Raw genomic sequence first — 17,159 nt, 5'->3', positions numbered from 1 at the left:
TTTCTTTAATAATTTATTGCTGTCAGACGTTAGTAGAAATCTATAGAGTTCAATCATGCTGTGTAAAACCTAAGGAAGTAGCATACTTAATGTGCACATCAATTCTCCTGTTAATCCTTGGAAGTCGTCACGTTTGTGCTTTTGTTGCTGTTTACAGATTAAAGGTTCCTGGTCAAGTAAAAGGGGGAAGGAAAACTATAATCCATATAGCTATGGCAATGTTTTCACAAATTGCTGTGCTGCTCTTTGTGGACCAATGAATCCAAGGTAAGCATTCAGAACGGCTTTCTGAATTTAAAGAGATGCCAGAAAATGATTCACTTGTTGCAATACTAAAAAGTTAGGGCTGATCCCAGGGGCGGACTGACAACTCATGGGGCCCCCGGGCAATAAGGGATCATGGGGCCCCGTATCCTTGCACACACTCAAACCACACCCAAAAAAACCTATGAAAGGTACCAGGGGCATCTCATGGGGCCCCCTACTGACCTCGGGCAGTGACCGAGAGCCCGAATGGTCAGTCCGCCCCTCCCTAATCCTAGTGCCCAGCTATGTGCTGAAGAGTATGTGAGCCTCTCTAGTGATAAAAATAATGATATCAGCTATGAGAATATAGACATGGTGTGTAGAGAGTAATCTAAGTGTCTGGTGTGTTGGAGCTGGAGGGGAAGAATAGGCTGAAAAGAGCATTGAAGGTAGATGACTGTTCTCCTCTCAAAAGTGATAAATAACCACGGACCAGTTGGAGGATTTTGGTATATGTACACACAAGTATGAGGTTCTTTCATATTTGATCATATCTGTTTCACCTGATTTGATTCATTGGAGATTATTTAGTTGGCTTACATTCATCTAGTCAGAAATGCAAATCACATCAGACATGTCAAGACTTATTTTGGTGTGGCATATATACCTGGTTGCACTGATGTGTACTTAGCAGTTCTTACGGAGTCTAAATTTTTTTTTTTTTTTTTTTGAACACGGAAGAGGCCAGAGCTGTGCTGGACGTCTCTGAGAAGTTAAACCGATCAGTTTGTTCCTAAATACAAGCAATTTTTTTCTCTGAAAACATTCTGCATTTGACTTACCTCTTAGACAAGGCTCATGGGCATGAAAGTTTACTGACATAAAAGGAAGCATGTATTCTTCCACATAACATATATGGTCTTTTGGCTCCTATGTTATACAGTAAATCCTAATACTGTTTTGTTTTTTTGTTTTTTTCCGGACAAGCCTAATTGATCGCAGAGGAATTATACAAGCTGATATGGCACAGTCAGTCGCACCATCAAATGGATTGACTATGTATGGTTCTACTCAGTCACAGAGCAGCATGGTAAGACTTCCTCCTATATGATCTATGTACTTATGTGACAGAATGATACTGCAACGAACGTGGACTTTCTGTGCCATGTTCTGTGACATTTGTGCTTTTTTTTTTTCCCCCTTGTAAAACAGGAAAATTATGTTTTTTTTTTTTATTTTTTTGTTTTTTTTTCTAGTACTGAGTACATTATAAACTTCAAAGATGTTCTCAAGTAGTGCTGCGCCCACCTAAGCTATCCCACCAAGAAGCTGACAAAGACGACAACCGATCAGAGACTGCAGAGGCATTTCCTGCCCCGCAGCTGCGCGTATACATGGGGTGTTTATATATGTGGTTGTGGGGCAGGGATTGCCTATACTGCTTTTGATTGGCTGTTAGCTTTGACAGCTTTCCTGCAGGATAGCTAAGGCAGGTTTGGTCTTGTGTTTGAACCCCCCTGAGCTCATCACTGTTCTCAAGTATAGCACAAAGCAAGGGGGCTGGATCACTTTCTCCTAATGTCTTCCTTAGCACCACAAAATAAGCATATATAGCCATTGCTATTAAGAATTGGAGTCAGGCGGCTCATAAATGTGTGTTTTCTATACATCTCATTTTTAGTTTAAAGTCAGGCACCAAGAACACTCAAGACTAAATTTATGCTACCATTTCAAATATATAATGCGTATTAATATATAACAAAGCAGAGTAATATGTATGGACTTGTAGAATTACGTTCATATTTACTTTACTTACTGCATTGTCCTGTGCATGGATGATACTGGATCATTTTCAAATTAAAGTGACACTAAACTCAGTTTAAAAAAATTGTAACTTCTATTCAAGTTTGTAATCCTGACTCAAAGTACCTTCTACTGCTCTCAACCTTTTCTGAGTCTCCCAATTCCCGCCTCTTTTTTTTTTTTGCTGCTATGATGCAACCTTAGAAGGTTTCTACGTTCTGTGGTCCCACTGCATGTAGAAATGTAGCCTTCACTTATTTGCTATGAAATTTGTAGTGTGCCTAAAGCAGTGCACATGACCATAACCCTACATGAACTGCTTGCTCCAAAAAGAAGTGGGAGGGAAAAGGAGAGGTTCAGGAGCACAGAGGCTGAGGCAGAAAGACACAGAATGGTTTGAACAATAAATGAAGGGACCATTTCGTAGTGGATGTGTATGGATTATTTGTGGATGATAAGTATATAATTTAGTGTTATTTTAATGTAAAAGTGGTCTCCACAAAGCTTTGCTGTTGTAAGCAATATGAAATCCTTGTCTTGATTGTGGAAGCCATTCCTTAGAGCACCTTTATTTTATATTGGTAATGTTATACAAACATGAGTTGCACATAATCCTTTTATATGAAGCTTCTTTTGGATATGTTGAATTTTTAATCTGGTTCTGTAACGTTATATAGTTTATAGTTTATCATAGCCACTCACCTAATATTTAGTAGATCCCCTATTACCGCCAAGCAGCCCTGACCCATCAAGGCATGTACTCCACTAGACTTTCTATGCTGTGGTATCTGGCACCAAGCTGTCAGATCCCTCAGGACCTGTAGGTTCCAAAGTGGAGCTTCCATGGATCGGATTGGTTTTTCTAGCACATGGGTGTCAAACACAAGTCCCGTGGGCTGAATCTGGCCCTCCAGGTCATTTCATGTGGCTCTTGCACCTCTCCTGCAGGTACCCCCTCGTCTCTGCCACTACCTTGTCTCAGCAGTCGGCAGCAGAGAGGAGAATAGAACTTCTCTGCCAAATCCTGCACCTCTGAGTACAGCCGCAGCACCCCCCCCCCCCCCATCTCTGCCTCCCTTAGTCTCAGCATTCAGCAGACTCTGGTAACTGACTCCACTCCTCCTCTGGTCCTCCTCCAGTCCCTGCACTTTGTTTTCTAGCTCTGCCCCCAAAGGGGGTGCATGTAATGTTAGGGAGGGTGTGGGATTCTTGACATCTGATGTAATGGGGGGTTGGGTGCTATGGACATCTAGTCTTACAGATACAACTGGTCATAATGCTGATATGGCCCATGATGAAATGGAGTTTGACACCCCTGTTCTAGCACATCCCATGGATGCACAATTGGATTGAGATCTTGAGAATTTGGAGGCCAAGTCAACACCTTGAACTTGATGTGTTCTTCAAACCATTATTGTAGTGTGGCAGGGCTCATTATCCTGCTGAATGAGGCCACTGCCATCAAGGAATAAGGTTTCCTTGAAAGGGTGTACTTGGCCAGCATCAATGTCTAGGTAGGTGGTATGTATGAAAGTATTATCCACATGAACAGCAGGACCATGATTTCCCAGCAGAACATTGCCCAAAGCATAACACTGCCTCCGCCAGCTTGCTTTCTTATCATACTGCATCCTGGTGATCTGTTCTCCAAGCCATTCACGTAATGTAAATGTAAACGTGATTCGTCAGACCAAGCCACCTTTTTTTACATTGCTCTGTGGTCCAGTTGTGATGCTTATGTGCCCATTGTACATATGGCTGTGAACACAGGTCAGCAAGGGCACCCTGACTGGTCTGTGGTTACGCAACAAACAGTGACGCTCATTTTTATTGTTTTCAACTTCAGGGGACAACATGTTTACTTGCTGCCTAGTATATCCAACCAACTTTCTGATGCCATTGTAACAAGTTAATAAATGCTGTTTGCTTAACCTGTGAATGGTCATAAAGTTATGGCTGATCCGTGTATGTTTTGGGGGCTTTGTAGGTTTAGTGTGGGAACTGCATGAGTTGCTAACTTGTCTGCTTTATCCTAAAGTTTTATCTCTGGTCATGGTCACTTTTGTATGAGTAATTGATAAAACTGTAAAATATTTTAAGAAGATTAGGTGGCTGGGTATATGAGCCTTTTTTTATTTTCTTCAAATAGTATTTAAGAAGGCATTCGTTTCCACTATTTTGATGTTAACATGATAATTTACTGATAGGTAGGTATCATATATATGAGGAGTCCACAGTATGTCAACACAAGTGCCAAATAAGCAAGAGCACTGATGAGGCTGCAAGCACATTTGTCACAATTGAAATAAAAGTAGCTCCCTTTTAGGGCTCATGTACACTGCAGCTGATAAACTCACGTTTAGGAGCTGTTCAGCGTTTTTTCAGCAGCCCCTGAACTCACCCTAATGTTTTCCTATGTGTCTATGTACACATCGTTTACAGGCAGTTGAGTTTACAGTCATTTTTTTGAACGCAACAAACTTGCGCTCAGCCGTCGATGTTATCAGCATTTCAAATGCAAAACGTTTGTAAACGCGGAAAATCGTGTTTATAAGACTTTGCGTTTGAAAATTTTTTTTAACTCTTCCAGTTCCCAATTCTGTCCAGAGCCTTTTTTCGTCATAAAAAATGCATGCAAAGAGTTTTCATGGTGCTCAGATGGACTAAACCCTTGACACAGGATGTTCCTACCAAGCTTGTCACACATGGTAATGACCAATTCACACCTCAGACCTCTCCAAACCCTTGGAAACAAAAGAGATGTTAATGCCCATTCACTCCTCAGATTCCTCAGGAAGACCCCCTGCCAGGCGACCTTAATGACTCACTCCAGCAGACACCTTCCCACACTGGGAAACAAAAGAAATGTTAATGAGCAACTCACACCTAGCTAATGTCAACACATACTGCTGTCTCTGCTTCTACTGTGTGTATAATTTACCACTTTTCTGTGCATTCTGGGTATTTGGGAGGTTCTCCTGTGCTTCTCTTAAAAAAAAAAAAACGCTTCTAAACACAAACGTGCATTTTTTAACCTAAGTTTTCCAGCAGTCAGTTTCCATCGTTCAGAAACGTCCCGTGTAAATGGGGCCTTAAGAGTGTAAATGCATGTGAAATGCCACTCAATGGAAGAGGAACCTTCTCCTGAAGTCCGGGAGTGTCAATCTCCTGTGCACCCCTCTACTACCCCCCACCTCCTGTTATGATGTGGGGGAGGGGGACACAAGATCAGAAGTTCCTGATGTTTGGTTCCCGGCAGACTTTCAGGAGCTAATTTCTCCCGTCTTAGCAGCATTTTGCACCATGGACAGCAGGACAGCTATATATTTACATTTTTCTTTACATGACTCTCCTTTATTTCAATTGTGAGATCTGCAACAATTATTTTAAAGGGAATGTTAGAACATTTCAGATCTACCTGACTAAATACAAAATCAACTAACTGTCCTGAGAATGTTTCACCACTGGATGCCTTTCAGGATCATGGCTTCCCTGTACACAAACCTTTTTTCCCAAATCAGTCCGTAACCAGCCAGGTCTAGAAAAGCCTTTCTGTAGGCGTGTTTTATCTTCATATCTTCCTGCACTTAAAGTATCTGTTACCCATAAATGTTCTATATAAAGCTACCTAGATTTATGGCCCTTTTAAATGAAACCCGTTGGTATGATTATGCTACTAAGTAAAGGAAACCTTATATGTTTGTCTTGCACTAATGAGCTTTGATTTGACGGTTAATTGTGAGTGCTAGTGACCTATGTTTTATCCATGTTCATTTTAAAAACCCATCATTTTGGGTCAGGTTTGTTAAAAACTAAGCAAATTTAGCCATGTCAGCTGACTGCATCTCTGCATATATACGTATTGTACAAAGCAGAAAGAATGTCTACTCAGGAGCCATCCTCTATTCAGTCAGTGCGGGTTTTCCTTTGTAAATGCTAAAATGGTTGGAGCTTCATGGAATGCTGTTTAAAAATAAATATGCATTAACGATTGATAAAGTTAATGCATTTTTAAAGCATAAGTGTAATATAGCACATTGATTTTATGTCTTTTTTTTCCATCTGTGTATATATACATGAGAGTGAATGCAGCGTAATAGTTTCCCAGTTATTGGTCGGGTTCCAGGGGACCTAGTTTTACTAAATGGAGTGCATGAGGAAGGGCACAACCAGTGGTAGACGTTAATATGTATTGTGGTGTTTTGCTTTTTTTTTTTTGCTTTTTTCTCTTTTTTTTTTTTTGCTTTACCATCTAATCTTCTAATGTAAAAGAATGATCTTTGATAGAAAATGCAGAGTTTCTTGATTCTGTAAACTTGGGCCAAATTTCTCTTGAGCCTTTGCATCGTACAACTTTTGGGTGATCCAGTAAAGGGAGTAGATTAATATAGGTATACAATGAAAGAGGAACTGCACTGTATCCGAGCACCACAAACCAAAAGCGCTATTTAATTTATTTTTAATATTCAAAGCAAACTCCCTCATCCATCCATGTCTCTATGATATTATATTATACAGGATTTATATAGCTCCAACAGTTTACGCAGTGCTTTACAACATGAGGGCAGAGAGCACAATTACAATACAAATTAATACAGGAGGATTCAGAGGGACCTGCTCAATTAGAGCTTACAATCTAATCTCTATGCTTTATTTTGCTGAAAAGTCTCTTAGAAACGCCCCCTAGAATTTCTGGCTGTGGCCATCTTGAGTAAGGGCAGGTGAATCATGTAGCGTTTACTTCCTGGAATCAGTCTGCCCTTAGGTCAGGCATGCACGCGCGAGGGTGTGCTTAGCTGAGAAAGCCTCTCCTCCCCTACTGAAGACTCCTGAGATTACATTTTCTTAGGCCTGGAAACCAAGCAGTAACTTAGGAAAGTATATCATATTTACTTCTTTTAAACTGTGCTAATCTTTGCTTCTTCTTAGAGCTTTTTTATTATGTCTACATACTTGTAATGTGTACTTGCCCTGTACTTTTAAGCTTGCAGTGCAGTGTGTGCTTCACTGTTCTTCCTTTGATTGATAGTCTTACCATCTGCTTAGATTAATGCTGTAACTTGCTATCTCACTGGAGTCTTCTGCTGATCATGGCCTAACATACAGAAGAGGGAGAATCTCCAAATCTATATCTGAAATAGTACGATGAAAATATATTGGGTGCAATTCAAATCCCGATATTTAGCTTTATTTTATATTTTCAGAACAGAAGAAAGAGAACATATAAGAGAATAAATTGGTTTTGCCAATCAGAAATCTGATTTCAGCATGAAAGGCTGTCCTTTAGATTTTGTCTTCGATGAACGCCAAGTGGTTGAATAACCTATTGTCATGTCCCTGCTTCAGGATTGCAGCATTTAGATTACCTTTTGTTGATTTTGCTGCTGTTTCCAAACAAATTGTTTGCCTTGTCTTACAGATGATGATTTGTTATAGGCAATTTAAACTACTGTAGAAAATTAAGCTGTTTTCTTCTATACCCACTGTGGGTTTCGAGCTTCACTTTAAATACATGGTTATATAATTTAACCCCTAAGTGACTGAGGGTAAAACAAATCCTAAGGCCTAAACACAATTTTGCTACTTTGACATGTGTTCGTAAGACCATACAAATGTACAAATCATCGCAACTACTTGGCATATCCTGGTGGATTATACCTTTTTTTTTTTTTTGGTTTTTTTTTATTATTATTATTCTAGCAAAACTGGTCCAAAATAGTAAAAATAAAAATACAATTTTTCTTTTAAATATAGGTATATATTTCTTGTTATTACTATATTTTACCACCAAAGAACAATTCAAAATAAATTCTGCTACTGACAATCGCAGCAGTATCACGTATGTGTAGGTTCTTGTTTTTATCCGTAGTAAGGCCAGAAGCAATAGTGCGCATTTTGCCTTTTTTACTTTTTTTCTTGCCTAAAACACACTTGCACCAATATGAATTTAAAAAATGCTTTTTCTACCCTAAATATACTGACTGTGACCTTTGACCCGAACACTAACCCTGGCACTGACCTAAATCAAACCTTGATCTAACTATTTTTTCTTTCTTTATTTTACACTTTTGTTTATATCTTCCTCTCCTGAAATAAGAGAAAGATACGATGTATCCTTCCCTGTGACTAGAATGCCTGGGTCTGATCCTAGGTGCATCCTAAGCAAAAGCCTTTCGTCCAGAAAAAGTTTTTTCTTTAAGAACTTATGCTCGACAACTGAGATCTCAGAAATCCCACAGGGAGATTCGCTAGGGGGGTTTTAAGTCTATTGGCTGCCCAGTCAACCCAGTTCCACTCAAGAACCTTCTCAACTGCCGAGGAGATCCATTATCGTACCTGGAAATCTTGCTTTTTTGGTGTGAGTGCACTTAATTCAGACCCAGAGATTACTCTGCCCTGCATTCTGGCCTTCCTACAATCAGGTCTTGAGAAGAGCCTGTTGGCTCAGGAGCAGAGATCAGCCTTATCCATCTTTTCAAAGGCCTAAGGCTTTGCACTCCCTTGTAAAAAGGTTGGGTTATGGTGCCTCTCTTTGTTAGGCCCCCTTTGCAGCACCCTTGGCTACCCTAGGAACTTAAAGCAGTATTAAAGCTGAACTCCCATCTTTACACTTTCCAAGCTGACCCAAACGGACTGTGTCCCTCACACACGAGGCCACTGGATGTGCTGTATAAACTGTATGTAGCTGAGGCTACATACAGCACTGTGTTCCGGGTATGAGCAGAGCGACTCGTAGAAAGCTTCCTTTTATTGGCTGAGTCAGAGGTTGTGACATCATCAGCCTGCCTCTCTGGCCTAAACGAGTTATGTAAAGTGTACCAAAAGATGGAGTTCAGCATTAAACCCAAAAGCAAACATGTTGTTCTAGTGTATCTTACCAATTCTTAGATGTGGTGGCTGCATTCATTTTCTGTTTTAGATTTTTTACCTGGTGATCTGGCCAGTAAGTCTATTTTTTTGTTGTTTTTGTTTGTGTGTTTCACTTGTTTGGATGGATGGTTCTTCACCTCCCCTTGGTGGTTGCAGTTTCCATATTTGTTTAGCCCGCCCTTCATCTAGACCTGGCACAGGCATTGATTCCTTTGGATACTCTGTTGTGGAATTATCTCCACCTCTGTTGGACCTGTTAGTGGCTGTTGTTCACGTCTCAGGTGGACTGTGTTTGGACATCCTGATTATTTAAAGTATAACTAAAGGCAAAACATTTTTTTTTTTTAACAGAATGGAAAGAGATTAGAACACTTGTAAGGTTTTCTTTATTGCTGTCTGTGTTCCCATTTAGAGAGATTCGCCCTCTGTTTTTATCTTTTTTCTGTTTACGGTTATCATTGGAAGTGAATGAAAATCCCAAATTTGGCATTGTCCCCAGAACAGTAATAGAGGGCAAATCTTCCAATGGGGACACTAGTGACAACCAGGGATTCCCTCACTTAAGAGGGATTTCCTATCCCTTTTCTGTTTTTGGCTATGGGACAGGAAGTGAAGGGAAATCTCTCCAGTGTGACAGAGATAACAGAAAACTGACAGAGGTTATAACCACCCTTACTCTCCAAAATGGGGGGGGGTTGGAAAGCTTTACCTATTTACTTCTGCTCCAAGAGTTCATGTTAATCCATCGATAGAAGCTGGAGAAAATACAATTTTTGTACTTGCCGTAAAATCTGTTTGTTGAAGTCCATTAAAAGACACCCATCTGTTTATTATTTTTTTTTTTTTTTAACTATTCACAAAATTGACTTGTAATGGCTTGAGGTGGGGTTATGTGGAGGCTTTTTTTTTTTTTTGTTTGCCAGTGTCGCCTCAGCCTCCGGTTGCAGCATAAAATGATTGTTTTAAGAATTCCTGTATTCTTCAATGTCCGCAGAAAGATTTCATGGTAAGTACAAACATTTAAAAACAAACTACCATAAAAACACATCCTTTAATATATGCATTGCATTAGTTGCATGTAAATAGTTTTTATAAAAACACTGTCCCAAATTTTAAAGCACTACTGATTTTTGAATGTGTGTAATTTGAGGTCATTGGTCATCATAAACATGTAGAAAAGGGGTGTCAAACTGGCGACTCTCCAGCTGTTTCGTAAACTACTAGTCCCATCATACCTCTACCTTTGGGAGTCATGCTTGTAACTGTCTTGCAATGCCTCATGGGACCTGTAGTTTGGCAACAGCTGGAGGGCCGCCAGTTTGACACCTGTGATGTAGAATATCTGACTGATTCTACATCCGTGTATCCAACTGTGTCCTCCTTATCTCTCTGGCCAACTTCAAGTCAACAAAATGGGTTTGCTAAATGACAGCTGGGTAACCATGGTTTTGAAAGTTTGTGTATTTTCTTTTTATTAATTACGGTGTATGCTGAGGGTGTAAACCTCACAATTAAAATATATAGCCCATCAATTGTCCGATAAGAAGACATTTAGTGATAGTCCGCATGAAAGAGGCAACTCATTTCCTCCTTGCTCAGCCGCTAGATTAGAGAATATCTTCAGTGATTCCTTTCTGCTAACAGATGATTAGCTCAGAGCTGGGAAGAACAGATGCTAGTCCACCTATTAATGCAATGATCAAGGGAATGTTTCGTTTGCACCAGGCGAGTTATTTGCTTTATTATGAGAACTGTGTTTTTTCCTGGATATTTCCGGCATTTGTAATTTAGTTTTGGGTTTTAGTATGTTTCTTGTCTGCTTGTAGAACTTTTACTTCAAAGGTTTTTGAGTTTGCACAACAAAAAGTTTGCGATGTTAAAGAGAAAAAAAAAAGTCAAAACTGAGCATATATGTCTGACGTTCTGGAAGTATTTAATACATTTGTGTTGGTCTTTAGGAAAAGATGAAAACTTCTTGTCATAGCAGATGTCTTCTGTGCCCATTGTTCACTTTTCTTCCAGCACACCATTTGCTATGTACCTAAATTAGTTCCAGCTTCTACTGATCAGTTTGTGGGAGTTTTCCGTTCTAAAAATCAAAATTATTCAAGGACAGGGATATGAGGCATCACCTGTGAAATTCTACTGTAATTACAAATTCTATCACAAATGGGAAAAAAAGCTATTTATAGTTCTTATAGATATTGCAGATCTTACCATCAGCCTGTACAAAATTATTTTCTCTTTAAATCTGTTAAACTGCAGATGGCTGGTCTGAAAAAAAGAAAATGTGTTATTGCAGGCAAACCATGCCACAAAAATAGCAAGTGCTCAGCTCTAATCTCATTTAATGTGAATTCATCCATTGTGGTTTATAAAAAACCCCCCCACCTAACAATTGACTAATTTAAATATATTTCTACAGTGAGTGTGCTATAACTTATGTAAGTGCAAATATCATACGTTTGTTTCACACTTTTTGGATGCATCTCAGTAAAATTAGTGGAGTTGGGCATATTTGGCTGATGGAGTGGATTGGGATGGGTCTTGAAGTTATCAATATTTAATAGTTAACTATGGTGGCTATTTAATATTTAACAATGTGGGAAATTGTTTTTTAGATTTTTCAGAGTTTAAAAATACTTCTAAAACCTTTTTTTCTGAACTATCAAACGCTTATTTTAATTTTGTTTTAATTTTATATTGTTTTGCCTTGAGCCTAAAGCTCAGAAAGTGCCTTCTAATCTCTGATCAGAGGTCTTATTACAGCAGCAGAGCTAGGAATAGTCGTCAAGGCATCATTTTACTTCAGATGCTCTGTAGGCACACCAGGCTACGTGCTGTCACTCATAATGCCCTGGGTGGAGCTGGACATGTCCTGTACTGGCTACCATTGAGAAGGAGGGCTCAACACTGAAAGCTTTCAACTCTGTGCACATATGCATACTGCTCTGTAATCCTAATGGGTAGGTGGCTTGGCAGGGGTGCAATGCTGTAGTGAATTGTGGTGTCAGAAGACGTTCTAGTCACTGACAATTACCAGGTTTTTATTAGATAAAGTGGTAGTTAATTCATTATACTCAAATTCTGCTGGCTGGTTTTTTTTGTTTTTTTTTTGTGTATGTGTGTGTGTGTATATATATATATATATATATATATATATATATATATATATATATATATATATATATATACAGTCAGGTCCATAAATATTGGGACATGGACACAATTCTAACATTTATGGCTCTATACACCACCACAATGGATTTGAAATGAAACGAACAAGATGTGCTTTAACTGCGGACTGTCAGCTTTAATTTGAGGGTATTTACATCCAAATCAGGTGAACAGTGTAGGAATTACAACAGTTTGCATATGTGCCTCCCACTTGTTAAGGGCCCAAAAGTAATGGGACAGAATAATAATCATAAATCAAAGTTTCACTTTTTAATACTTGGTTGCAAATCCTTTTCAGTCAATTACAGCCTGAAGTCTGGAACGCATAGACATCACCAGACGCTGGGTTTCATCCCTGGTGATGCTCTGCCAGGCCTCTACTGCAACTGTCTTCAGTTCCTGCTTGTTCTTGGGGCATTTTCCCTTCAGTTTTGTCTTCAGCAAGTGAAATGCATGCTCAATCGGATTCAGGTCAGGTGATTGACTTGGCCATTGCATAACATTCCACTTCTTTCCCTTAAAAAACTCTTTGGTTGCTTTTGCAGTCTGCTTTGGGTCATTGTCCATCTGCACTGTGAAGCGGCGTCCAATGAGTTCTGACGCATTTGGCTGAATATGAGCAGATAATATTGCCCTAAACACTTCAGAATTCATCCTGCTGGTTTTGTCAGCAGTCACATCATCAATAAATACAAGAGAAGCAGTTCCATTGGCAGCCATACATGCCCACGCCATGACACTACCACCACCATGCTTCACTGATGAGGTGGTATGCTTAGGATCATGAGCAGTTCCTTTCCTTCTTCATACTCTTCTCTTCCCATCACTCTGGTACAAGTTGATTTTGGTCTTATCTGTCCATAGGATGTTGTTCCAAAACTGTGAAGGCTTTTTTAGATGTCGTTTGGCAAACTCTAATCTGGCCTTCCTGTTTTTGAGGCTCACCAATGGTTTACATCTTGTGGTGAACCCTCTGTATTCACTCTGGTGAAGTCTTCTCTTGTTTGTTGACTTTGACCCGCATACACCTACCTCCTGGAGAGTGTTCTTGATCTGGCCAACTGTTGTGAAGGGTGTTTTCTTCACCAGGGAAAGAATTCTTCGGTCATCCACCACAGTTGTTTTCCGTGGTCTTCCGGGTCTTTTGGTGTTGCTGAGCTCACCGGTGCGTTCCTTCTTTTTAAGAATGTTCCAAACAGTTGTTTTGGCCACGCCTAATGTTTTTGCTACCTCTCTGATGGGTTTGTTTTTTGTTTTTTCAGCCTAATGATGGCTTGCTTCACTGATAGTGACAGCTCTTTGGATCTCATCTGGAGAGTTGAAAGCAACAGATTCCAAATGCAAATAGCACACTTGAAATGAACTCTGGACCTTTTATCTGCTCATTGTAATCGGGATAATGAGGGAATAACACACACCTGGCCATGGAACAGCTGAGAAGCCAATTGTCCCATTACTTTTGGTCCCTTAACAAGTGGGAGGCACATATGCAAACTGTTGTAATTCCTACAACGTTCACCTGATTTGGATGTAAATACCCTCAAATTAAAGCTGACAGTCTGCAGTTAAAGCACATCTTGTTCATTTCATTTCAAATCCATTGTGGTGGTGTATAGGGCCAAAAATGTTAGAATTGTGTCGATGTCCCAATATTTATGGACCTGACTGTATATCATACACACACACAGAATAGACTCTAGTGGTCTCTTCTGTCATTATTATACCCCTTGCCTGTCAGCGGTTAATGTGATCTGAGCCATGGCAATGTGACTCACGTGCTCATGACATCACCGCAGCCCGGCCACTCAAGCGGTCAAAGATACAAAATCAGGAAAGGAACACTGGGCGAAGATGAAAGTGCCAGGGGAGCCGTGACAGCCATCAGTTTGTAAGTATGTCGTAATGTACTAGTGTGCGGTGCATACTAGTACATTATGACTTAAACCTGCCGGGGGAATAGGCGTTTTAATTAAGGGGTATGACTACCACTTTAGCTGCTTGCTGCCCACCCACAGAAGTTGCACTGCAAGCGGGTGGCAGCTGAAGGCCAGGCAGCATACTTTGTACATCGCTACCTTTCTTCCAGATTGTCAGCCCGAGCTGATTGGACACAGCACATATTTGACAATGGATTTCAGCCAATGATTTTGGCTGAAGTCAGTCACACAGGGAGAAACACAGTTGAGTAAAAGCAGCACATATTACACACAGTACACATTGTTAGGCACACAGTTAACCCTTTGATTGCCCCTAGATGTTTACGCTTTCCCAGCCAGTGTCATTAGTACAGTGACCGTGTACAGTATTGGTACTGATCACTGTATTAGTGTCACTATTGATGTCAGTCAGTGTACCTCCCAGCTAGCTAGTCACACTATCACAGTCCCAATATAAGTCGTTGACCACCACTATTTCTAGTTAGTGCCATAGCTCCGTATGTTCCAGTGTATATACCATAGGTTGTAGTCTCTATAACTATTACACAAACCAATTAATATACACCGATTGGGATTTTTTTCTACCAAAGACATGTAGGAAAATACATTTTGGCTTAAATTTATGAAGAAATTGATTTTTTTTTCTTTTATTGAGTGTGTATAACAAAGTAGAAAATATTGTTGGGCTTTTTTTTTCAACCTTTTTGGTCATTTTTCCTATACATTACAAAAAATAAACCCAGTGGTGGTCAAGTACCACCAAAAGAAAGCTCTATTTATGTGGAAAAAAATATATAATTTTCATTTTGGTACAGTGTTGCATGACCAAGCAATTGCCAGTTAAAGTAGCAAAGTGCTGAATGGCAAAAAAATGCCCTGGTCATTAAGGGAGTTAAAACATTAAAGTAAGCTCACAGTCTAATTTTAGTTTAATATATATTTTTAATTGTTGGTTTGGTACATTTTTTTGATTTTGGTTCACTCTACATTTTACATGTGGTTCTATTTTAAAGTAATGAGGGTAGATGTATTTTTGAGTAAGCAGTTAGTGTTTGATTTGTGCATTTCGCTAGTGTTCATGCAGTGTTGAATGCCAGTTACTTTGTGTAAGTGAAATACATGTACAACATGTAGTAGCATTGTATACATGTAATAGAATTGTAAAGTGGTTCACTCTATCTCCTGATATACCTGTTTACAGTTAAACTGGCTACTGTCATTTGTACAGAGTTTGTTAGGAATGATAGGATAAGCTCATATTAATACTTCTCCAAAAATAGTGTGGCATTGCGGACCACACACAATTACTAACTGGGTGTAATAATGCATGCTTTCATAGGTATTTATTTTACTAGCAAGCTTAAGGAATGACACAAATAAAAACCTGTGTTTGATAGATATATATATATCGGTAGTTTATAAAGCAATTTTGTTTCACTGACTTGAGAGAACCACTGTGCTATGTCTGCTGAAGCGTACTGCTAACCTTTCTGTATTCTCTCTTTTATGCTTTTATTTTTTTTTCCCTTTAAATCCTACTACTTTTACTTTTTGCCCATAATTTCATTTATTTTGTTGGAATGCCTTTTTGTTTTTATATTTGTATTCCTCCATACCCTTCCGTTCTGCAGTGTGACCAAGACCAGTGCATTCAGAGCACCAAATTCGTTTTGCAGGCTGCAGCCACGCCGCTCCTTCAGGCCGAACCTACAATACCTGCTGATGAACCACCTTTGCCAGGAAAAACAACCATAACGGCACCATGCACCACTTTGGCACTTGGCCAGCCAACTCCGCCATCTTCAATCCCAAACCTAAACTCAGAAACGGTCTTGACAGATATGATACCCTTAAAAGAGGACATTGGAAATCATCAGTTCTTAACGCCAGATGAAGCACCTTCACCACCTGGAATGCTGCCAGCAAACAGCCCTGTGACTCATAGCCATACCATGCATGTCCTCAACCTTGTCAGCCAAGACTCTTTGCATGAAGACTCTGTGCGTGGTCTTGTAAAACTCAGCTCTGTTTGACCAACTGTGATAATGCTCAAGTTTAATTGCACATCTGTTAAACTCTGTGATAAGCTTGCACTGTGTCATGATTACAAAAGCCCCTTGTACAGTAATAATAATTTCAGTTTGGCAAAATTAAAAGCGCGAGGCCATGGACTCTTGATCACCAATTTTAATAAGCTGGCTTGTTTTCTTATGTATATCATTTTTATTGCAACTGACTGCCTCATACAAGGAACGATGTATTTCAGTAAGTCTTCAACGCTGAATTTGGGTCATGGCTTATATGACCTGTGAACGAACTGGAAATGTGAAAAAACATGGCAGAATATACCTTTATTTTGGATATAGTGTTCAGATCAGCCTCTTTTGAGCTGTGCACCCCTAAGAGTTTAAACTTGCCTGGCCAAAGCAGTTATGGAATGAAAGTCTGGACTTTGGTTTCATTTGGCCACCAAGCCCTGGATTTTTGTGGTGCAACTTGCTAACCCTGAAATTTGGGAACCTACACTGTGTTCTGTAAAGCAAAATATACACTTTGAGATAGCCAAATTGTGCTCCTCCTTCCAGGATGTTGTGCTACAGTTTTATGTTGGTATATGGAAATATATGCTGCTTACCTAAATAATATTTGGGGATAATGGTGGTTTGGTTAAACAGTGGATGTCAGGAAAATTCATGTTTTTTTTTTTTCTTTTCACATTTCGGCATTTTTTTCCTGATTTGGTCAAGTTTGCCCAAATTCTAAAGGGCTGATGTTGCTGAATGACAATGCTTTGCATTTAACTACTTGTACAAATGTTTCGATATGGTATAGTTTAATGCCATGACACTTTTCTTTCCAAATGTGCAAAGACATCAAATAAAGTTACTTTTTCTTATCAGGTGTTGTCTTCCATTCAAGAGAATTTTCTGTAAAATATACGGTATTTCACTACTTTCTTTTTTTTTAAATTATATATTTTTAGATTCAGCATACTTAAAAATACATATTTTTTGTGTTTATATAACTTTCAAGGTTTAATTTGCACAGGAGTAAAATTTTGTTAGAACTTGTTGCATAACCTCTTACCACCCACAATCTGTGTATTACCATTCCCTGACACCATAT

General features: G+C 39.3%; 1 protein-coding gene across 3 annotated transcripts in view; it reads left to right on the top strand.

The window, feature by feature from the left end:
• ZDHHC14 (zDHHC palmitoyltransferase 14) overlaps positions 1-16,930 on the top strand; it is a 115,351-nt gene extending 98,421 nt beyond the window's left edge. For 2 of the 3 annotated variants that reach the window (XM_089669741.1, XM_089669739.1), the window contains 3 exons: positions 158-267; positions 1,234-1,336; positions 15,665-16,930. In XM_089669741.1, coding sequence (XP_089525867.1) covers positions 158-267; positions 1,234-1,336; positions 15,665-16,066 — 615 coding nt within the window. In that variant the 3' untranslated portion in view covers positions 16,067-16,930. The remainder of the gene's footprint in view (positions 1-157; positions 268-1,233; positions 1,337-15,664) is intronic. The other variant, XM_089669740.1, reaches the window with a different exon arrangement.
• The last annotated feature ends 229 nt before the right edge of the window (positions 16,931-17,159 follow it).

This window comes from Staurois parvus, unplaced genomic scaffold, assembly GCF_062004578.1.
Source record: "Staurois parvus isolate SC_StPar_1 unplaced genomic scaffold, SC_StPar_1.0 ptg000081l, whole genome shotgun sequence".
Taxonomy (NCBI): Eukaryota; Metazoa; Chordata; class Amphibia; order Anura; family Ranidae; genus Staurois; species Staurois parvus.
The sequence above is the reverse complement of the archived record's forward strand: the minus strand, read 5'-3'. Positions and strand labels throughout refer to the sequence as shown.